This window comes from Paramormyrops kingsleyae, chromosome 11, assembly GCF_048594095.1.
Source record: "Paramormyrops kingsleyae isolate MSU_618 chromosome 11, PKINGS_0.4, whole genome shotgun sequence".
Taxonomy (NCBI): domain Eukaryota; kingdom Metazoa; phylum Chordata; class Actinopteri; order Osteoglossiformes; family Mormyridae; genus Paramormyrops; species Paramormyrops kingsleyae.
In genome coordinates, this window is record NC_132807.1 from 10,795,567 (window position 1) to 10,819,839 (window position 24,273).

The 24,273-nt window shown below is 41.8% G+C and overlaps 1 protein-coding gene across 1 annotated transcript; it reads left to right on the forward strand.

Annotated features, from left to right (window-relative positions):
* The first annotated feature begins 519 nt into the window (after positions 1-519).
* On the forward strand, positions 520-19,132 carry LOC111840349 (leucine-rich repeat and immunoglobulin-like domain-containing nogo receptor-interacting protein 1-B). The gene is made up of 2 exons (XM_023805079.2): positions 520-965; positions 15,176-19,132. Exon 2 carries the CDS (start codon positions 15,188-15,190, stop codon positions 17,030-17,032), a length of 1,845 nt encoding a protein of 614 aa, XP_023660847.1. The 5' UTR covers positions 520-965; positions 15,176-15,187; the 3' UTR covers positions 17,033-19,132.
* The last annotated feature ends 5,141 nt before the right edge of the window (positions 19,133-24,273 follow it).

Consider the following 24,273-nt stretch of genomic DNA (forward strand, 5'->3'; position numbering starts at 1 on the left):
GTATACCTTTGTGTGTGTGTTGTCCCCATAATGTGATAAAAAATCTTATTTTGATGTTGTGGGGACCATTTTTTCAGTCCCCACAAAGGGAAATTCAAATTGTATAAAAATGCGTGACTGCAATCAAAAATCCAATAACGCCAAACGTCTTGTATATTGTTTGGTTACTTACGGTGAAGGTTAGGGCTGGGTGGAGATTAAGGCTGTCATACTTGGGATGAGGGTTTTCCTATTTAAATGAATGGACGGTATGTGTATTTGCCCTGTTATCACCCGGCATACTGACAAGGGTAGAACCCCCCCACTATAGTAAATATGTCAAAGTTATGCCGGCAGATAATTTTACGGACAAGTCGAAAAGGAAGCTTCCTTTGTGTATAGGGATAAATAATAATTCTTATGAAATTTGCCTCCTTATATTCAGACGAGAACGTAATATTATATTTTATTGATAATGTCATTTACCCGTGTCCTTAAGAAGTCACAAGCATAGACACCCACCCGACGTTAATTGTTCCAGACAACATCGATTGGCACACCTCTACATTTTTAGCAGCTTATTTCTCCTGCTCGCGTTGCTGCATGGTGCTAAGTGAAAAGAGGCTGACCATAAACCTCGGTGAACGATGCTTTACTTATAAGGTCCGTGACAGGGTGCTTTAGGCGGGTGTGCGGTCTTCTCTTTCTCCTTCCCGTCAAAGGGAGGTAGGTACCCGCGCCCTACGAAACTCTCGGCACACCGCGGAGCGCACATGGGCGCATCGACAGCTAGACTACAATGACTGGACATATTTCTCCCATCCCTTCATGTTTACGTGCAATAAAGGTTTTGCATCTTGCAGTGGACAGTTGATGCCTCTAAGACCAACCATTTAATTCGATGGATCTGAATGGATCGCTGATTATTTCGACTCTGGGAATTAATGCTGGGCGTTTTGCGTGAGGATGCTTGGTAGCTCTTGTAGGTGAGTAAAATGATCATGGCTTGGTTGCGACAGTCTCTACAGCAGTCCAAAAATGCAGCGTAGGCAATTATAAATTCGCAATTGAGATTTGCCCTGTAAATTTACGTTTCTAATTTGCCGAACAAAAAAATCGGTGCCCTGGCTTTAGCGGGATAAATTTGCTGCAGAAAAGCTGTAATCGAAAGGACCGAGGGTTATTGTCTTTCTCTTCGGAAATAAAATCAGACACCCCAAAAAGGTCTTTAAATATTTTAAATCGGGTACGATTGTGTTTTGCTTTAATCCTAGTGAAGGCATTATTAATTCGTTCATATAGCAAAATGGGTGTTATGTGCCCAGATCTAATATGGTAAAAACACACACACATATAACTGCAATGCAATAGATTTTGAAGGTACATGAACAGGCACATGCTAGAGGGATCTTATGGAACATGCTTCGAGACACATTTGAATTTGACTTAACATATGTCTGTCTTCACCGTTGTGGTAGGATACCCAAATGGTCGTATTTTATAATACACACATATCTTGTCGGCCATATTTACTGTCATGATTTAAGTTGCGACTAAACGCATAATAATAGATTGCAAAACAGAAAGCAATAGAATAAGTATACATTTTACTGGGTGGGCATGCATACTGCTCACCTTCTCATTTAAACATTTTATTTTATTGTTAATGTAAAATGCACCGGCGACGTCTAAAATTGTCCTCATACAGTGCACAATAATATCTGTTTTGCTTGCCCGTGTAATCGTGTATGTGCGTGTGTTTATGGCGGGGTTCTAGCTCCGAAAAAGTGTTATTTAACATCATCGATTGATTGTCGCCTGTCGGAAAGTAAAACGTTAAAAACAGCAAATGCATGTTTACAAGCAGCTTTGCTTGCTATTATGTATATAATATATCTTTTGATATTATTTTGAATGCCGTGCCTGATGGTGCAGTGGCAACACGCAGACCCGTGGTACCCGTGCACACCCCATCACAGCACCTCCTCATGCTGCGGGCCGGGCTGGATCAGATATGATTGATGCATGTTTGCACCGATAAAAGAGGGTTACCGACCGATCTATACATGGTTACAGGTTAAAACAAAGTAATTCCTGAATTACCAGTTAAAAATTGGTTCGTTTTAATACACAAACCTTAATAGTGCGATTTATTACTCGTGATTTTCGGCTACAGGATTTTGTCGTTTTTGTAGTCGGTGTTTTTTCATTTCTGTTATATTGGCGACCTTTGATAATAAATGAATGAACAAACGAATAAAGACACAAATAAAAGTAATAGAAACCGTTAGCTACGTGTTTCAGCCCCGCAGGTCTTTAAATCTATCTGTGCTGTCCTGTAGGAGTCGAATAGATCTTAGTTTAGCTGCACTCAGAGTCAGTTCTTATTGTAATAAAATGAGCTTTCCAATCAGACTGGCCAAATGAAACATAACAAGCATGTACAGTATATGGTATTTGCGTGTGGCCTTTGATTCATTAACAAGGATGCAATTTTTCCACAAGCAGTACAGGTTAGGTTCCCTCTGAGATCTGAACCTCCCGCCTTCCGGTTAATATTAAGTTTAATACCAAAAGCCATCTGCTGCCTCACACTGTCTTCTGTGTCCACAACCAAGCACTTCTGCCATACAGCCACTGCACAACAACGTGAGGGACCCACAGTGGCATGTGGATCACAGAGGTATTAATTATTACATCAACTGGGTAGCAGGAAATGGAATAGGGATACATTTTATAAAGCTTGTCAGATTTAGCTACAGCACTGAGCTGCAGAAGCAGCAGCTTGCTGGAGATGTGAGGCTCTGGTTAACCTGAAGTACTCAACTGCATTTCCAGGGCTATATCTGTATATTTATAAATGGAATAAAAATATTAATTGCGGATTTAGATTATTATATGTTCCACTTTAAATAAATCTTATTATGCAGAATGGAGACTGAACATGGAAATATAATATGAAGCTCATTCCACAGGGAGAAAAGACATTTAAAAAAATTACAATGGATGGAACATTAATTGGGCTTTTCTGAGAAAGTGAAATAATAATAAAAACCACAGCAATGTCATTCCACTGTCGAGTAATGCTTTGAAATATTTCATCCATCCGTAACAGATACATCCAGAAAATGATCCTTCTAAGTCATTTTCACTCTTGCAAACAAGCGTGAGCAAGATCCTGTAGTAATAATGTTTCACATTAGGCTATTTTTTGGATATGTGTTACATTTTTCAGAACACATTTCACCGTTATATTTTTCTCCATGTATCTATTATGAATATTTCTGTGTCTTTTATATAGCTCCTACATCAACGTATCTTTTGTTGTGCTACAGTCTTCTTCTTAAATGCATTTTAACATAATATATACAACATACTCTGTTTTTTAAACAGGTAAGATTATTTTTATAATGAAAAATCTGAATGTCCTTTATTTGTCAATTATTGGCAACAGTGATGGTGCTGCATAAACACTGGTGCTACCCGCTGCTTTCAGAATTCATGCATTAATCTGAATAATGTCCATTTGTGTTCAGTAAATTTGGTTTATATGATTTGGATTAAATACATCTGTCTCTGTGTGGTCCAGCTGTGAGGTAGTGCATTTAAAACAATGGTTCAACTTGGAATTTCAGAGAGGTTTCAAAGCAGCCTCATGATAATATCGTGGTAATTCACAGATCAAGGTGGTGGAACTACAAAGATTTTCAAGGCACCAGAAATTCCCTTGAGCAGTCAGCTGATCATTTGAGTGGAAAGGTTCACTGCACCACGTGAAATCTGCTTTGGGTGAGCCTTCATCCCAACTGCGGTATGGTTAGGTCACTGGTAGGAGAAGCTACAAGGAGGCCAGCTGAAATATGTAACACGCTCTGACAATGAAATGTTGTGAAAATGTGCTGTACAAGTAAAACTGAATTGAATTGAATTGAATTGAATATTTAAAGACCTGTTGTACTGGCCTTGGCTTGGTTTCTTTAGCACTTTAGACTGCACTAATTATTGTTAATACTAATTGAACTAATTTAACATTTAGCAAAAAAGCATGTAGAAGATTTTCTGCAAATGGGCTATGCACTACCTCACCTCAGTGCAAAGTGTTATGTATCTCAACGTCATTCAGGTACTGTAACACCAAATCCTCATTTTAGGTGTGGATGGTAGGGACGTGCCCCTACCGATATTGTGGAGTACTGTGTGTGTTTCTGGGGTGGGGGGTTCAGGGCTCATATGGTCCCTGCCAATGCTGAAACAAAACCTATGTCTTCGAGTAACACCTTCCTTACTATGAGGTTTAGAGGTGACAGCACCTTGTTATGCTTATTTTTTATATTGGCAGGAGCAAGGAGGGCTGCCAGGGTGGGGGGCATCATTTATGTAGCTAAATGCAGGCAAATCCTGGAGAAAAGACGGCTGAGATTGGCAATGATCTGACATAGATTTATGTTTTCGGCAGAACAATAACTTGAAGCACACAGTCGAGTGCACAGTTCCAGAGTAGTCTAATCAAAGTCCAGACTTAAAGCTAATGAACAATCTGGGATGGGACTAGCAGAAAGACTGTTTGCTAATGATCCAGGAGCAGCAACCCCACAGAGCTTGAACAATTTTACTAGTAAGATTGGCAAATAATTCAAAATTCAAATGGGCTTACCCTTAAAGAGTTAACACAGCATTGCTTGCACTCATTTATGAGTAAGTATTTATATGGAATGTTGTTTTCCTGCTATTAACTATGGTTTCACAATAAAAATTGATTCTTTTCTTTGGTGTGTTGAGCAGAGCCAATTAAATAAAACTTGTAGGTCAAGTATCAAAATACCCGCATGTTAGGTCATGGCGTTTGAATTACGTGACAATACTGTTTTCAGGGTACAAGGCAGTAATGCTGCAGTGATGTGTGTCTCAGTGTTTTAATCGATCTGAAACAAAAACACTGTCCTTCTACCGCTCAACGAAAATGAGAAGAGGAAGTAGCTTTGTAAACCAAGCAGCCAATTTTATAATTCTTCATGTTTAGTATTGGGATGTAAAGGTACACAAAATTCACAGTTAAGTACACACTTCAGTTTTGGCTCACAGTTTGGTGCAAATTTGGTGTAGCAGGGAAAATAGGATTTGTTCTGAGATTATTTATTATTAAAACCTCAAATACAATTAGGAGAAGTTGTAAACCAAAGGCATTGCATTTGTCGACATGTCTGAATGACAAGACACACTTACTTGCACATGGTAAAAAATACATAAAATTTAAAAATTGAAAATATAACATCATAAAAATCATCATGAACTAAATCTCATACTCTCTACTACAGAGTATGGTTGTCTATCTGTAACTGAATTTGCATAAATGCTGTAAAACTTGCAGAGGCTGCTTCTGCTGTGCTCTAGTCATACACACACTCAGAAGATGTCGTCTGAAATGAGTTAGCACGTTTGATGTGTTTTCAGAAACAAATTCAAATTCGGTGTAACACCGATGGACAGTCTTGGTTTTATAAACTACTCTCCTCCATTGTTGGTGTAATTTATCAGGAAACCAAAATATTCCCAGACCGCCCATTATGACTGATTGTAACCAACATGAGCTGTAACAAACCCACAGCCACAAGTAGCATAACGGAACCGAAAATGATGTACCGAACATGTACTGGTAATTCCTCTTGGAAGAACAGCTACACTATTCACTCTGTTTGAAATGAAGGAATTTAGCCTCTTTTCTGAAGAAAGAAGGTATGGTGAATAATGTTTTCTATTCCATCATTGTGGTTTGTTAGGACTGTAAGGCCCCGGAAGCAGTTTTTACATTATGTATCTGTCAGGTATATGATCATGCACCTTTGTTTCTGTCAGGTATATGATCACGCACCTTTGTATCTGTCAGGTATATGATCACGCACCTTTGTTTCTGTCAGGTATATGATCACGCACCTTTGTATCTGTCAGGTATACGCCTGACCCACTGACCTAAACAGTGGGCTGGGCTCTGATAAGCAGAACCCTGTGAATTTGAAACATTAGCATTGTGGCACTAAATGGGACATGCTGCATTGTGATCTGTAATACCTACATTATGCCTGAAGTATCTGGCTGCCCATTAGAGAATGGCACCGATTTGGGAGTGTGCATTGCTGAGAGCCAAAGGCTCCAAAATAACTGGATTGTACAGCAATAGCAGCACTCATGTAAATGCCGATGGCCACTAGTCACTCATGTCTGCTATTTTAGTAAAAATCCATTTGGCTCATGCCTCTTTCCCTGCTCTGTGTCCCTCATACTCGATTCTCATTTACCTAAGGTTTCAGTCACTAGGGCAACATCAAGGAAGAGAAAATAGGCCTCTTAGTCTTCCTGCTAAACAAAAGTATGTTACACTTAAAAGTAAAGCGATGCTAGCAGACTTTCTTTTTACTGCAGTATCATTATAATTTATTTTCTTGCGCAGGTTGGCGTGATTTTGCTGAATATTATTTCCCTGGACTTCAGGATTAATATGATTATTTCTCACAAGGCAGTGGATCAGTTTTTTTCTTCCTCCTCTGTTGCTGGGATAGATGTACAGACATCAAGCTTCATTGGTTGAATATAAGATGGCAGTCTTGCCTCTGGTAGTGGACGGAAATAACTGGAATGGGGATGGAGGAGGTGTAAAACTGACAAGGAAGAGTTACCATCCAAGCTTCCCAAGACTGCCATTACCAATCCTTCACATTGTACGTATTAACGTAGGGTGTCCTTACTGGTGGCCCTCAGTAAATATAGTTGTTGGAGGGATTCATGCTGGTGGCCCTCAGTAAATATAGTTGTTGGAGGGATTCATGCTGGTGGCCCTCTGTAAATGTAGTTCTTGGAGGGATTCATGCTGGTGGCCCTCAGTAAATATAGTTCTTGGAGGGATTCATGCTGGTGGCCCTCAGTAAATGTAGTTCTTGGAGGGATTCATGCTGGTGGCCCTCAGTAAATGTAGTTCTTGGAGGGATTCATGCTGGTGGCCCTCAGTAAATATACTGTAGTTGTTGGAGGGATTCATTCTGGTGGCCCTCAGTAAATGTACTTCTTGGAGGGATTCATTCTTCATTTTGCTGTCTTTTGCTCCCAGTCTGTTTGGCAAATCAAATTCATGATTTATAATTACATGGAATAGATTTTTCATTTATAAACTAAAAGGGTGAACCTTGTTTTTTCTCATTTTGCATCTAATCAAAGCTGAATCGAATTTTATTTTTGTATATTTAAATCCTCGATTTTGAAAAAATTATTTTTCCCTGGGGGTGGTAGGCATTCACTCATCAGGCTAGGGAGCAGGACAGTGTAGTGGGTACAACTCGACAGTCTGAGCAGATATGAGGAAATAATACCTAGAGGAATGACTAAAAAGATTCGTATAAGCTGGGTAAATGTCTAAAAGTTGTGCCTGTGCAATTCTGCTGCATTGGATTGCAAAGGACAAGCACTGATTGCCGAATGAAACCTGACCTTGATATTTGATTTCGAAAAGCTGGAGTGCTTCGATGTGTTGTTCATGGCATGCCGATTATAGGGAGAAAAATGCCTAAACATTAAATTATTTGTGAAATAACAATGACTAAGATATAAATAATGGGTTGTCTAAGCTGCCAAAGCTTATGTTTCCCTTGCAGAAAACAAGTAAGACGTCTTTAAAAGGCAGCCTCCTTTAGCTTTCTCTTCATTTGCATATGCTTCTGCCTCTCGCCATTAGTGGAAAGCGAGTATGCCGTATGAGGAGAGCGGACTCACAGCAGGAATTCTGTGAGCCCAAAGTGTCAGGTAAAAGTGCAGTTAGATTCCAGTGCCTGATGCAGGTCATTGCGGGTTGTTCTCAGCATGCCTCTCATTTAGCCGTGCGACGCTTTATAGAATTTAGAATAAATGCTTTGAGGGTGTATAGAAAAGAAACCTCAAAATGTACTATCCGAGGAAGAAGAGGGCACAAGGCAGGGCTGCCTTGCAGAGAATGGCAGCCCATTGAATGGCAATGGACACTATGGGCAATTTAGAGACAAATTTGCATAACTGCAGGATTACATGTTTCTTAAAACTGTCTTTATGACCAACCCTGGGTGCCAAGAGATGCATCCAAGAGCTGGCCACCATAACTGAAAAACCATGAATATTAATACTGAGCTGTGAGCTAACCAATATATGGCTATTTTGTGTAAACCTGTATTCTTTAGTTTTTCTTTCTGGTGAATTGGACATAAAAAGTTCTGAGCAAAACCAAGCTGTCGTTGTGCTACGGCACTGCCGGTTTCCTTGGTCTTACATAACTCAAAAGCTTTGCCTTTCCAAAGCTGCCACATTACTCGCTGACTGTTCCTCCATCAAATATACAGTATGGTGTAATAAACGTTTCACTATTGTGACTGAGGCACCCGGAATCTCAGGAGCCATGCTATGCAGCCACATAGAAGGAAAATGCCACGATTTATTCCCATCAAAATAATTTTAATCTGTCTTCAGTTTATATAATCATTATTAACAGCCAAAGCAAGTGGGCTTATCAGGCTAATTAAGTGCAGTTTTTTTTACTCCCGGAGATCTCTCTGAGGGCAAGAACAAAGACAGCTTCCTCAGATGCAGCACTTTACTGGTTAAAGGTTATTGGCAGAGAGCATCGAGAACAGAAGCCACTTAAACTCAGGAGGATTTCAAACGAAAACTGTGGCCTAAAGTCATTACTTAGGACTTGTGATTCACATTTGGCTGACATTTGTGAAGCGGCCCATAAGGCATTACTTCCAATGCATACTCCAACGTAATTTTTCCACAACAGCATCCTTAAATAAATCTTTACGTAATTAGTGTGATTGCGTGGAGCTTCCCTGTGACTCTTCTATCCATTGTCCAGCATAAAGTGGCAGATTTCCCTGAAAATTAGCAAAGCTGTCGGATTCTCATTTGTTCATCTTTTCTGCACGGGATATAGAGAGTAACATAACAGGAATATGTACATAATTGATGATGCAAAGCTTTGTTCAATCTTTTGTAAGTTTAGGATTAGCAACATCTGAAGTGAAATGAAGGCAATAACCAGACATGGAGATCACAGTAGGTTGGAGACGTCTAATTACTTCTTAGACACTTATTATTAATTATATTGTATTATTCAGTCAAACTTTGAATATTTTGACATTTCCAGTGGTCTTATTAGGAAGGATTCAGCATAAGAACTTGTTTTATCTATTCCTGAGAATTTGGAGCAGTGGCAAATGCTGAAGCATTTGGATGTATTTGTAGCACGGTATAAGGAGAGGGGCCGATTCCCAGCTTAATTAAGTCACTGACACCTCACAGCATCTCCTGCTCACAGTCATAATGCAGCATATTTTATTTCTCTGGGGCTGTTTCATATGATTTGAAAAAACTGTTAATTGCCAGCATAAGGGACTTCAGGGTTGATGGCAGTACTGGCTAAAGTGGACTGAGATAGTTAGGAATTTTGCCTTATACCTTAGGAAAATCATGCTTATTGTTGGGTATTTAAATATTGTAAGGATTGGTGAAATCACAATATTGACTTGGCTTTGTTTTGCACGCACTCCAGTATTATCACTTCAGAATGACAAGATTTTTAACCAATATGTCTATCAGTTGGGTGCTAATAACAGATTTTGAACCTCATTTTATTTATTTCCAATGCTGAAATAGAGACCCCTCCTTGATCATACTCATTGTTTGTGTACAACAGCGTCAACAATACTAATAATACTACTGAGTAATACTTGGTGAGAATACACCAAGACAGAAGATTGAATCCGTTTAAACTGGAAAGGGAGGAATTTCAAGAGATAAATGTTAAGAGTTACAACTTTGAGTTAAGTCTAGCAGAAATGACTCCCATGCAGCGTGTTTTTATAAAATGTGTAAAGTGGCATGGGGATAAAAGCAGAAAGATTACAATTTAATATCCACTGTTCAAGTGAAAGTCTAGGTGCTGACGAAAATGTGCGATACTGGTTTTATTACAAGCGTCTTGCTGTTTTGCTTTGTGTATAAGCTGCTATGCAGCTGTTTTTAGACTTTTTCTTCCTGTCTGAACGGGCAGGGCTGGTCTGCCACAGCCTGGCCAGGGACACGGCGCCGTGCTCCAGGCTGGGCTCCCGTCCTGCTGAGGTGGCTGTAGTGGGAAATGAACCGGCACTGTGAGGAACCGCAGCTGCAGAAATGCTGCGTTTGCGTGATGCACGCTGGCCGGGCTTCTTCTCTCTTATTTGGGCCACATTTGACAGAAGGGGGATGATAAGAGCAGTGATTAGCGAGCATTTGAAGGATGTGAAAAGCAGACAGGCCAGCGAGGTACGGTGCAGGAGCGATGGCCAGAGGCTGGGGGAAGGCTTATATGTGCTGAGGCTTATATTCTCCCAGACACCTATACATGAGCAGGGAGGGCAGCGACTAGAGCATACCTGTAAATGCCAACCATTTAACCAAAGGCCATTTTGTCACACTCGGAGCCACATGCTAGCAGGCTTGAGAACTGGTCCTAATGGCAGTGGTGTGTGCACAGGGCAGCAGAGGCCCACAGGCACCTCCAAAAGACTGACTGAGGATTGCAGTGTAAGGGTGGGAGCTGCGCAGCCTTATGGGGCAGTGATACATATGAAATCCACTGCTGTAGACTCCCGGGTGCCAGTGTCCCAGGTCAGAGGTGAAACAGGAAGAGCACCTCCCCTCGGCAGACCTCCCCTCGGCAGACCTCCCCTCGGCAGACCTCCCCTCGGCAGACCTCCCCTCGGCAGACCTCCCCTCGGCAGACCTCTTAGGAGACCCAGACATCTGAAGCTGCCAGTGCTTCACAAATTTTTTTTTTCCAAAGTCAGCTTTCAATAATAAACTTGAAAATATGCCTACAGAAGTTTGTATGTGACAAAATGTTTCCACAAGAAAGAATATCCTTCACAGAAATCCACGAGACAGATGATAAAATGATTCTTACACAGTGCAAGTAAATATCAGATTATTTATTGAGGTGCATGAGTAACTAAAACACTGCAAATGTGCTCTGCTAACTGATATTGAAATAAGGAATCAGACAGCTTACAGATGGCAAATATATATTTTGCACAACATAAATAAAAAAATATATCATTTGCAGTATATACCTCATTAAAAATGTAAGTCGTAAAATACAACCTGTCAAATATGTGTTGTGGATCCCTTTAATGAAACAATGAATGATGTCTGTTATGTACACTAGGTCTCTGATGCGGAGTAAATGAAATATGAGAATTCCGAGGCTCACTTACATCACAGGGCAGCAATGCCTGTACAAGTACAATGGACTTCCTTAGCTTATTGCAACATGCTGGCTGTATATTTTATTAAAGTCAGCTCTAACACCATCAGTATCTATTTACATTACATTTAAACTGTAATTTATATGGCATTTATACCGCTTATCATTGGGGTGGGGGAATGTGACTCGTTGGTCAATAAGACATTGAAATTGAGCTAATTCTCACATTTAAAGATTAGTTTCGGAGGGATCAGGCTCTAGTTAACCGGTGTTTTGCGGAAGGGTGCAGGGTGCAGGTCTGTCTCTCAAGCAAGGGCAAAGCAGGCAGCACTGCCAAAATCCAACATGATTAATCTAAACCAGCAAATACAAAACACTGCCAAAGCCCCTTTACATGGTAACTGCAAAAACGAGTAGACACAGCATGAAATGCCTAAATGCAAAGAGTCTGGGAAACACCTAATCCTAAAGAGATGCAGGAACATGAGAGCTCACCTTTCTGGCACTCTGCTTTCACCTTGGCAGGCCGAGATACTCGTAAAACAGTAATCAGCCCGATCAAGTTGAGTCAGACAGCTAGTTTTCATTTATCAGTTTGTGGCAGGGCTTCTGGGTAAAATATGAATCGTGATGATTTCACTCTTGGTGTTCTTGAGCAAAATTAGTATGATCATTATTATTATTGCTATTGATAATAATAATAATGTTTTTTCATTGGGTATTGTCTTTATGAAGATGGAACAAACAGTAAGTATAGATGCGCGATATGTCAGTTAACATATTGGTAGCAGTCATTAGGGGCGTCGGACCGCGGGTAATGGGGGGCCTGACTAACCAGGGTTCGGCCTGGATGGGGGGCCCTCCCAAAACCTCGGAAATAATGTGGCGCAGGAGCATGCTCTGAAAATGTGAATAGCCCCTTGTGTGTCTTATTGTTCTCGATTGTGCCCTTGTCTGTGTCTTGCATGAACCCCGTCTGACCCTCACAAGTCCCATCTTGAGTGTACCTTACTGTCCAGCGTCCGACTTCCCGGTGTTTCTCTGTTATGTTTGCTCAGTTGTTGTTTAATGTCTGTATTAGTCCTTTGAAGGGTCCGCTAAAAGGGCATTGTTTTCCCTTATAAGTGAGCATCCTCATCTCCTGCCACCGCTGCGATAACTTTTTCTGCCAGACGCAGTACTGGTATCAGAAATGGGATACCAATAGCGGCCGAACTGGAGTGGGTCCTCCTGGCCATTGCCCTGATAGCCCGCTCCAGCCTGGAAGACCTGTGAGGCTATGGAGTGGCAAGGCGGACGGAGCAGTGGCCGATTAGCATGAAGGCCGCTCGGGAGCACGGCCATGGAGATGGGAGGCTCAACTGCTGGTGCTACGGGGAGGGGGGACACCGTGCCTGGTGTTGCCCCGCCAGGAGATGAGCAGGGGGGTGACTCATTGGGAGATGCGCCGCTCTGTTGTTCTGAGAAGACACAGACTGGTGCAGCATGCCCTCAAGCCGCCCCTACCAGTTCACAGGACCCCCGTCCTGTCACAGCGGGCGCTCAAGCCGTCCCTGCCAGCTCACTGGACCCCTGTCCTGTTGCAGCGGGCCCTCAAGCCATCCCTGCCAGTTCACCAGACCCCCGTCCTATCGCAGCGGGCCCTCAAGCCGCCCCTACCAGTTCACCGGACCCCCGTCCTGTCGCAGCAGGCCCTCAAGCCATCCCTGCCAGCTCACTGGACCCCTGTTCTGTCGCAGCGGGCCCTCAAGCCGCCCCTACCAGTTCACCGGACCCCCGTCCTGTCGCAGCAGGCCCTCAAGCCATCCCTGCCAGCTCACTGGACCCCTGTTCTGTCGCAGCGGGCCCTCAAGCCGCCCCTGCCAGTTCACCGGACCCCCGTCCTGTTGCAGCGGGCCCTCAAGTCGCGCCTGCCAGTTCACCGGACCCCCGTCCTGTTGCAGCGGGCCCTCAAGCCGCCCCTGCCAGCTCACTAGACCCCTGTCCTGTCGCAGCAGGCCCTCAAGCTACCCTTGCCAGCTCACTGGACCGCTGTCCTGCTTCAGCGGGCCCTCAAGCACCACAGTGGTTTGATTCACCACCTGGTTTAATTCTGAATCCAAAGTTGGATGGTGGGGGGCCCAGAATTTGGTGCAACACCCCCGGCAATCATTCCACAGAATAAAAAACAATGTAACGTCATTCTGTTAGTCTGGACCGGCATTTCCTATGACAAATGCTAAACATGAACTTAAAACTTGTATTGTACCATCTGTTTTTCTGCCCCACTTCCTGTCACGTGGTGTCGGTAATGCGGGTAATTATGCACGCCAAAACTCCCAATTTGTTGGATGATCATGGAGAAAAAGGGAGTGCTGGGTATGATCTGACAGATCTCCCCGCCTGTGCAAACACAGCGCAATCCATGCCATGTAAGAATGAGATTGCATAGGGCTGTGAACTGAGATCACAGTTCAAACACAATCAATTGTGCAGCCCCAGGGCAGAGGGCTAATTTAATCACTATAACCCAGCTTGGTACTGTTAGCTTGTGTGTGTGTGTGTGTGTGTGTGTGTGTGGGGGGGGTTATGTATATATTGTATTGTGGGGACCAAATGTCCTGTCCCTGTTCCCGACAAAGGGAAACTCAGTTTTATAAAAACTGCAACTGCAATCAAAAACCTTGCAATGCCAAAAGTCTTGTATTTTGTTTGTTACGATTAGGACTGGGTTGGGGTCTTTTTTGTGTTTTAAAAACAGTGACAATAAAGATCTATTCTATTCTAAGGTTGTCATTGTTAGGCTTAGGGTTTTTCCCATAAGAATGAATGGATTGTTCCCACAAAGATGTGAATACAAATGTGTGTGTGAGAGATGGAAAAGAAGATAGAAAAGCATTTATACACTTTTGCAAAGGAAGCACAGGAAAATGTATTTTATTCTTATGAGGAAGAAAATGGAGGAGGAAGTTTAAAGTAACTGGAAGCCATTATTCACAGTGTGTGGTTAATGGTGACGGTAATCGAGTGGCAGCGCCACAGTGCTTGTTGACAGTATGTACCAGAGGTGCAGTGGTGTCTATGCACAGATACACTGTGTATTCCTGCCTCTAAAATGATGGATTTACTGTGAACCCACCAAAAATTGTCAGAATGGCATATCAGTGAGAAGAGGCCTGCTTATAGGCATTATACGGTATGACAGTGTATCCACCTCCCCAGGACACCACTGCACTGATAAACGTCGAAGAAGCTTCATTCCAGTATGTGTGGGAGTTCTGGTGTGCAAATGTGTATTTGGGTTATCGAATGAGTAATGAAGAGTTCTCTAAGTAGGCAGTAACAAGAATGCATGTCATTTTTGTTTTACCAATATATAGTTTTTTGAACAAAAAAAATGCATAGTCCAACCAAAGCTAGACCATACTAGATCAGTGGATTCAACATACAGTCTCCTACAGCCAGGGAATGAAATGTACCCATTTTTATTGTCCTTTTTAACAACATTTGTGTTCACATAATTTGTGTTGTGCCAGCCTACAACTAAATTATACTGTCATTTGCTTGAATAGAGACCATTAATTGAGTGCAGTTGGAAGCTTAACCAGATGGAAAGCTCATTAGTTCTTCCTGATTCGGGAAGATACGTTCAATTACATATATTAAATTTGCACCACAATATTTATCATTTGAAAGATAATATGGATCTAGGAATTGGTACTAAAGGTAGATTTAGCGACTCCTCAGTGGAAAGGAAGGAACTGTAATAAACTGCAATAAAGAGACTCGATGCATCGCCAGTGCTTTTGCCAATATCAAGGCTACACAGGGTTTCTTTAGGGCTGTTTGTACACCTACTAAAGCTGATAAATGGGTTGAATGTAAATATTTATATTTTGAGATTGCAGTGGTTGCAAATGATTTCTGGTTTCACTTGCTTCTCCCTTTCTGTCTCCCCAGGTAAGAGCTAGGATGGTGGGGGGGGAGGTGAACGGGCACAGCTACCTAGTGGCCTGCTGGCAGCCCATCCTAATCTTGATGCTTGGCACTGTGCTGTCAGGCTCCACCACTGGCTGCCCGTCACGCTGTGAGTGCAGCGCCCAGGAGCGTTCTGTGGTGTGCCACCGCAAGAAGCTGACAGCCATCCCAGACGGCATCCCCACTGAGACACGGCTGCTTGACTTGAGCAAGAATCGCCTCAAGGCTATCAATCCGGAGGAGTTTGCCGGCTACCCACACCTGGAGGAGCTGGAGCTCAATGAGAACAACATCTCCAGCATTGAGCCGGGAGCCTTTAGCAACCTTTATGGCTTACGGACGTTGGGGCTACGCAATAACAATCTGAAGCTCATTCAACTGGGTGTTTTCATGGGCCTAAACAACCTCACTAAACTGGACATCAGTGAGAATAAAATTGTCATTTTACTGGATTACATGTTCCAAGACCTATTCAATTTAAAGTCTCTAGAAGTGGGTGACAATGACCTTGTCTTTATTTCCAACAGAGCATTTCATGGTCTTAGCAGCCTAGAGCACCTCACGCTAGACAAGTGCAACCTGACGTCCATACCCACAGAGGCATTTGCTCAGCTGCATAACCTCATCACACTCAAGATTAGGTACCTCAACATTAATATAATCAGGGATTATTCTTTCAAGCGACTCTACCGGCTAAAAATTCTTGAGATTGATAACTGGCCATACCTGGATACTATGACTTCCAACTGCCTCTATGGACTCAACCTCACCTCCTTGACTATCTCTAACTGCAACTTGACTGTTGTTCCTTATTTGGCTATACGGCATCTTGTGTACTTACATTTCCTGAACCTGTCTTTTAATCCCATTCATATCATCGAAGGGAATAAGCTGAATGACCTGCTCCGTATCAAGGAGTTTCATCTGGTTGGTGGAAGGCTAATGGCTATAGAGCCCTACTCTTTTCGAGGACTTAACTACTTGCGAATTCTCAACGTCTCAAGCAACTCCCTGTCGACTCTGGAGGAGTCAGCTTTCCACTCCGTGGGTAACTTGGAGACTCTGGCTCTGCATGACAACCCCCTGGCCTGTGATTGTCGGCTGCTCTGGGTCTTCCGTCGCCGCTGGAGGCTCAATTTTAATCGGCAACAGCCCACATGCTCATCCCCCGATTTTGTGCGAGGGAAAGAGTTCAAAGATTTCCCGGATGTTCTGCCATCAAATTACTTCACCTGCACCAAGTCAAAGATTCTGGACCACACTGCCCAGCAAAAGTTTGTTGATGAAGGAACGACCATCCACTTCACATGTGAGGCAGATGGCGATCCTGCCCCTGTGATCATGTGGCTGTCCCCTCGGAAGCAATTGATTACCACCAAAACAACTGGGAGGAGGTCTGTGCTATCTGATGGCAGCTTGGAGGTGAGATATGCACAGATCCAAGATAATGGCACATACACATGCATTGCCAGCAACGCTGGGGGCAATGACTCTGCTCTTGCCCAGCTTTTTGTGCGCAGTTACTCGCCGGGATGGCCACATCAGCCCAACAAAACATTTGCCTTCATCTCCAACCAGCCCAATGACATGAATGGCAATGAGACTAAAGCCACAGTTCCTTTCCCCTTTGACATGAAGACCTTGATTATTGCCACCACCATGGGCTTTATTTCCTTCCTTGGCGTCGTCCTGTTTTGTCTTGTCCTCCTTTTCCTCTGGAGTCGGGGCAAAGGCAACACAAAGCCAAATATTGAGATTGAGTTTGTGCCCCGCCGGTCGGACACTGACACAGGCAGCAGCATAGATGCCCCTCGTAGGATCAACATGAAAATGATCTGAGTGGATCCCCAGATTGAAATCTGCCAATTTTCATGCACATTTAGTCATTAATGACTATTTTTATGGCAGTTCACTTTGTTGTAATGCATTAACTTTCCTTCCTTGAACTTGGGGTTGATGAGCATATTAATTATTAAACAAAAGCGAACCATATGATACTATAGCACTTTTTGCTCATTCAGATCACTTTTCACATTCAGATTTCACTCTTAGAGTCTCCATATTTTATTTGTCAATGGCGACTGTTTACTTAAATAATAAAGTGGGCTGACTTGATGGTAATGTAATATGATGCCAGTGCACCTGCTTTCAGGTAATGATTTTTAATTATTGAATAGAGAGATTAATGTATATTTTTAATTTTGTCCTAAAACTGGCACACATATTTGTATCTGTGGCACACAGATGAAGGCCTTTGATGAACTATAACTTCAGTGGGCATATGTGCGTGTACAAGTCTGTTTGTTGTTCGAACAAGCCTAATAATTATACCGTTATACAGAAAATTAAACTTAAAAATTTCTATATAGCAGGCACCCAATAGCTGTCTGTAGAGAGAGACAGACAACAATATAAATAAAACACATATCTGCATTCGAGTTGATGTTACATGACTGTATAGTAATTGTGTATGCTAAAATACTGTATATAGATTGGATACAAATGGGTGTATGTGTAATCTCCAAGAATTGCATTTCATAATGATTCCTCACAGAAGAACATGAATATTGTTAGAAACTCCACTAAAATGCATCATGTTGCCTGACTGTAATGGGTTTAGGCTATACACCAGATATTCCATCCTACTGAAGCTATTGTGGTCTTAATATATGATGTTTATAGTCTTTATACATATATACACACATATATATGCACATGTATACATATATAATATGTATATATGTATGCATGTATATTTGTATATGTATATATATGACATGTGCTTGTGTTTGTCACATGTATGACAAATAATGTATTTCAGCATATGTAATGTGTTCATCAACCCTTCCCTTCACATCATTTAGTGTCAAGTGAATGGTGTTTCTGTTATGTTTCTTTGTCACCCCCCATTAACTGAGCATTGCTTCATGATCGCCACTGTTTGTGCAGTGCCATTACCACTTCCAGCACTCACTATTGGCAGCAGAGTTTGGGTCGGGGATAACTTACTGCTGATATGTTTAAGGGGCATTTCTGATGGGTGGCACTGAAAAAGACAGATTTCATTAATTAGTTGTGAGGAATGGGGAATGAAAGCAACAACGATGGTTTACATCATTATGGGCAGTATAGAGAGGTGACTAGAGTAATTTATTTCTGTTGTGTGACTGTTGTATTACTAATTATTACTGGTATAATCAGCTCACAAACACTTTTGCGTTGAGAACAATACACTTTCTCTTTGCTATTCTTTCCTCTATTATTGTTAACCTCAATAAAAGTTATCTTGTATGTAAAAATGTATCCACAGGTGAGAAACTGTTCTGTGAAATAAGGGAATATGTTGATTTGTTTTTAAATGAATACTTTTCTTGATGGTGAAATAGTTTATAATAGTAGATTTAAAATGGATTTTTTAGGACTTTCATCTATATATGATTTGGGTTTGGAACATGGAATGATCTAGCAGGTCTAGTTGATGGAACTGGGACATGTCTGTATATAATGTCTGCAGAACCTGTTTTCAGCTGCCATTCAACACTGAAACGTGTGTACAGCAGTCAAAGACTGGTTAGTAAACATTGGGAATCGCTGGGCTTTTTCCTGTTCTGTTTTGTTTCGCTGAATCTTATGTACTTCAAAGTATTTCATTGCCTGCAATTGTTGAAAGGGCATCTGACTGCTGAGATAAGCTGCACTTCGGATGGAAAGACCATGGAGAGAAATTAGCCTGAAGCAATAAGTTTTATGTAAAGGACAAAGAGTGAGTGTGTGTAAACCCCATACAGTGTGACCCCACTGATACAGAATTCCAATATCTACAAAATCAGTGATTCACAATAAGGTACAAAGGATATCAGAGTGATACCTCTCCTGAAGCCATCACATTTTAATATTGGCCATGGCTAAACATTCTTCATTAAAGTTTTTTTAAAGTTGGCTATTTTCCAATGCATCATTTTTTGTAAATTTAGTCATTCACATAACACAGCATTGTATTCTCTTTTTGCAGGCCATATTTCCATCTCTTACGGTCAAAGTATTTCATTTAAATAATTATTTTATGTCTGATTGAAGTTCTGGACCTGGGTCATATACTTACTATTAAGTGTTTAAGGGGTTGTTCATATGTAACGTGTGCTTGTGCATGTGCAGTTTTGCAAGATATCACTATTAAACTCTTTGGTTGCGGGATCAACTTCAAAAACTACTAAAAGTGTAATAATTCATGTTTCATACAAAATGAATGGTATTAAAGAAGTGGGATGTCAGTTATGAAATCTTTCAGTATATAAAAAAGCAAAGAGCTAGACAAAGTTCTGTGAAGACTGTATAGGTCAGTGTGCTTGATTTCAGGGGCAGCATTTACCAACACTGGTGTCATCGTAATGGCGTCATCATCCAGATGTTGTTCTTGTGTGCTTATCCTGTGTTTATATGAGGGAAATTCCTTCTAACTGGCATTCTATCATACCAGTGCCATGTCTGCCTGTCCCCAGTGAGCCGCAGGGACACAGTCTGGATTGGCACTGGTCAGCAGGTGGTTGTCATGACATGCTTGTGTTGACTGAAACGTTGCAGTTGGTTTATGAGTGAAGGGAGATGTACAGTCTGTGAATACACACTCATATCTCATCTCCATAAGCTTTCTTTTTTTTAGAAAGAAAATGCTTTGTATGGAAATAATTAAATAAAGAAATATATAATCTCTGTATTAGACCAAATGTGATACTTTCTGTGTCGATTTCATTTCTTATTTATTTTCTGTTAGGTTGTTGATTGTATTATTAAGTTGTGGGTCCACAGTTGATAACAGATGACAAATGCATTAATAGCGCAGCTATTACAGACTTTTATACCTTAGACTCAAAAAGGCATTTTCTGAAAAAAAAGACTGTTTGAAATGCTGTATATTAATGAAGTCTTTCAAGGACCCCGTGGGCAAGCATGAGAACTCAGTGTGTTGTTAAGAAATGTTTCATATGCGTAGTTTTACATCGGATATTCTGTCTTCCAAAGATGTCTTCCCACTTGTCTCTCCTATTCTTGTCAGAATTACTTTAATGTCACGATTTACCAATCATATATATGACTATATAGGTACATGGCTGAAATAACACTGTGAATCACACAACACCCGTTCCCCTGTCTGTTACAAACAACAAATAATATACCTGTGACACGACTGCCTTTGCTTTTGTAGTTCTGTTTTATGTGTGTGCATTCTTTTCCAGTCCAAAGTTTCCGTTTCACTGAGGGCACATATGAAACATTCTACGTGCTCTCAGAAGAGGCCAGGAGTACTTTTGATAGGGTTCTCACAGTAAATACCATTAAACACAATAGTGTTAATGAATTTGTTTTGCTGTCATTGACAGCAACCTTTATGCAAAGTTAATAGAGGCCCAGAAAGATTGTAACTGCTGTTCTGGCTTTTTCTGCGATAGGCATCATTCAGGGTTGAAAGGGTCCATTCTGAGATTCGGGGGGCCGTACATGCAATCACCTTTAATTTAATGTGACTATATATAGCAAAATTGATAGTTCATCATAGCATATATATAATGTTCTCCAGAGTTATTGGCACCCTTGGAGAAAATGAATGAAATGGCTGTCCATTTTTATCAGCTTCATTTTACTGAGAGAAATTTGACCAATAATTATTCAGAGGGAACAGTCTCTAGCACCCCTGGCAACTGCTATTAGGAAAATATATTTGAAGTATAATGTTGTACACTGTTAAGCACACCAGAATCTGTGGGAACTATTACTTCTTGTGTCACTGGAGTATAAATATGAGGTGAGACACAGGCCAAACCCCCATAGTCATCAAGCAGTATAGGTGGCTTCAGGAAATACTCAAATGAAAGAAGACAAAAGGAGTCGTGGCTAGATTTCACAGTTGTACCCTCCAACTGCACTCAGAAATGGCTCCATGACAACAGAACCAAACATTTGGAATAGCCATCACAGTGCCCTGAGTAAAGCCCATTGAACATCTGTGCACAGAGGAGAGTCCACAAGTACTAGGCAAAGAATTTGGTGGAATTTGTATGGAGAAGCGGCTTCGGACCTGATGCTGCATGTTGTCCCACCTCACCGAGCATTACAGGACAATATTCAGCGCTGTTATCTTGGCAAACAGGGGATGCATCCATCCATTCATCTGTCCATTTTATGCCACTTATCTGGGGTTGGGTCACAGGGGCAGCAGACTAAGCAGGGATGCCCAGACCTCCCTCTCACCAGCCACCTTCTTCTCTGAACCACCTCAACTGACTCGATACAGAGGAGCAGTGGCCCTGCTTTGAGCCCCTCCTGAATGTCCAAGATCCTCAACCAATCTCTAAGCCTGAGCCCAGACACCCTGCGGAGGAAATTCATTTCTGCCACTTGTACAGTACCTGTGATCTCATTCTTTCGGTCACTACTCAAAGCTTGTGACCATTGGTGTGAGTAGGAACATAGATCGACTGGTAAGTCGAAAGCTTTGCCTTTCAGCTCAGCTCTCTCTTCACCATGACAGAGTGGACCAGTGTCCACATTACTTCTGACTGCACTGATTGACCTGTCAATCTCCTGCTTCCTTCTTCCCTCACTCATGAACATGACCCTGAGATACTTAAACTCCTCCACTTGAGTCAGTACCTCATCTCCTACCAGGAGAGGACAATCCACCATTTTCCGGTTGAGAACCATGGCCTCTGACTTGAAGGTGCTGATCCTCATCCCAGCCGCATTACACTCAGCTGCAAACCACCCGAGTGCATTCTTCAGATCACAGCCCATTGAAGCCAACAGGACCACATCATCTGCAAAAAGCAAAGACACAATCCTGAGGCCACCAAACCGGAACCTCTCTCCCCCTTGGCTATGCCTAGAAAGTCTGTCCATAAATGTTATGAACAGAATTGGTGACAAAGGGTAGCCCTGGTAGAGTCCAACACCCACCGGGAACAAGTCTGACTTAAAGTTAGCAATGCAAAACAAACTCTCACTCCGTTTGTACAGGGACCTGAAGGCCCGCAACAATAGACCCTGTACCCCATATGCCTGAAACACCCCCCACAGGACCCCCAGAGGGACACGATCATATGCCTTTTCCAACTCCATTAATCACATGTAGACTGGTTGGGCAAACTCCCATGAACCCTCCAGTATGCTTGAAAGAGTGAAGAGCTGGTCCAGCATTCTACGACCAGTACAAAATCCACATTGTTCCTTCTGGATCAAATGTTTCACCAACCAGGCGGACCTTTCTCTTCAGTACCCCGGCATAGTCCTTACTAGTCAGGCTGAGGAGTGTGACCCCCTTGTAGCTGGGATACATCCTCCAGTCCCCTGTATTAAAGATTGGGACCACCACCCCAGTTTGCCAAACCAAAGGCACTGTACTCAACCTCCACTTAATGTTGAAGATGCATGTCAGTCAAGACAGCCTAACAACATCAAGAACTTTCCGGAACTCAGGGCGAATCTCATTCACCCCCAAAGCCACTGATGGGTTTTTTAGCTACTTGATCACCATGGTGGGTGAGTCTTACTCTGAGTCTTCCAGCTCTACTTCCTCCAAAGGAGGCATATCAGTAAGATTCAGAAGATCCTCGAAATACTCAGCTCATCAGCTGACAGTTCAGTTCCTCTCTTCACCCAAGTGTCCAAAATATATGGAAGCAGATCTGATGGTATGAATACAAAATCGATCAAAATCAAATTGCAGCCTAAGGTTCTCTGGTGCCAGGTATACTTATGAACACCCTTTTGTTTGAACACGGCGTTTGTTATGGACAATCTGTGGTTAGCACAGAAATCCAATAACAGAGCACCACTCGAGTTCAGATTGGGAAGATCGTTCCTCCCAATCACATCATTCCAGGTATCACTGTTACTTACGTGAGTGTTAAAGTCTCCCAACAGAACTATGAGCAGAGAGAGTGCCTTCCAGCACCCCTTCCAAGGCCTCAAAGAAGGCCATATACTCTGAACTGACATTTGATGCATATGCACAGACAACAGATAGGGCCCGTCCGCTAACACACAGTGAAAGGAAGGCAACCCTCTCATTCACTCATTCTGTCATACTGCTGAGCACAGGAAGCATCTAATGAACAATAAATGTAATTTTAATTTTCAGCATTTTTGCTCATATTGTTAGAGGGTGTCAATTATTTATTAATATTGTTTTATATGCTTATTAATTACTTATGCCTTTGGAATTGAAGCCATCTGGTACAGCTGAAAGACTTCTAACTAAATACTTTTGGGATTCTTACACTGAGTGGAGAATTAGGAGGAAGATGTTTAAATAGCAAAAGCCTGTTGTAAAGTATCCCCTGTCTATTGATCAGATCATAACAGCAACAAATGGATTCCTCCCCAGAACATTATACTGTGTATTTTTGTTATTACTGGAAGAAATGAGAAACTGAAGCAACGCCAAACAAATGAACAAATTCTGAGTCAGTCTACCTTTCTGCAGAAGCACAAAATGGATCAGAGGCATCGAACACGGGAACCGCTAGCTGTTTGTAGGCACCACATGATTAATATACAAACCTAGTCTGGTGCTAATCCTGCATTTACATAAAAGAATCCCATCTGGTCCTGTCTGGCTTGTATAAGTGAAACTCAGTAAGAAATGACAGGCGCTTATAAATTGAAAATGATTAGTCATAAGTGGAAGAAATGGGAAAATGCAGCTCATTTAATCGCAAAGGACTAAAGAGGTGTATTGTGCATCGCTCAGCCACATGGCTGATCTGCGATTTTAGACTTGCACCAATAGGCAGCATCTACCAAAAATTTCTATACAGCTGTAGCATAAGAAGAACGCAATTAATGAAAGTGCAATAAAAATAACTATGTTAAATAACTATGCTGGCAATAGGACACAAGTGGAGTAGGGTGCATGAAACATGGATCTGGATAACATATACGGTGCAGAAGTGAATTAATAGAGAACTGACTGTGTTGGCAAGTACTTAAAAAAAACATTGTAATTAACTGGGTTAATTTGGTCTTAATATGTTTGCCGATCTAAAATAGCCTTCACCTGTGTCCCTGTACACTGAAATATTAAA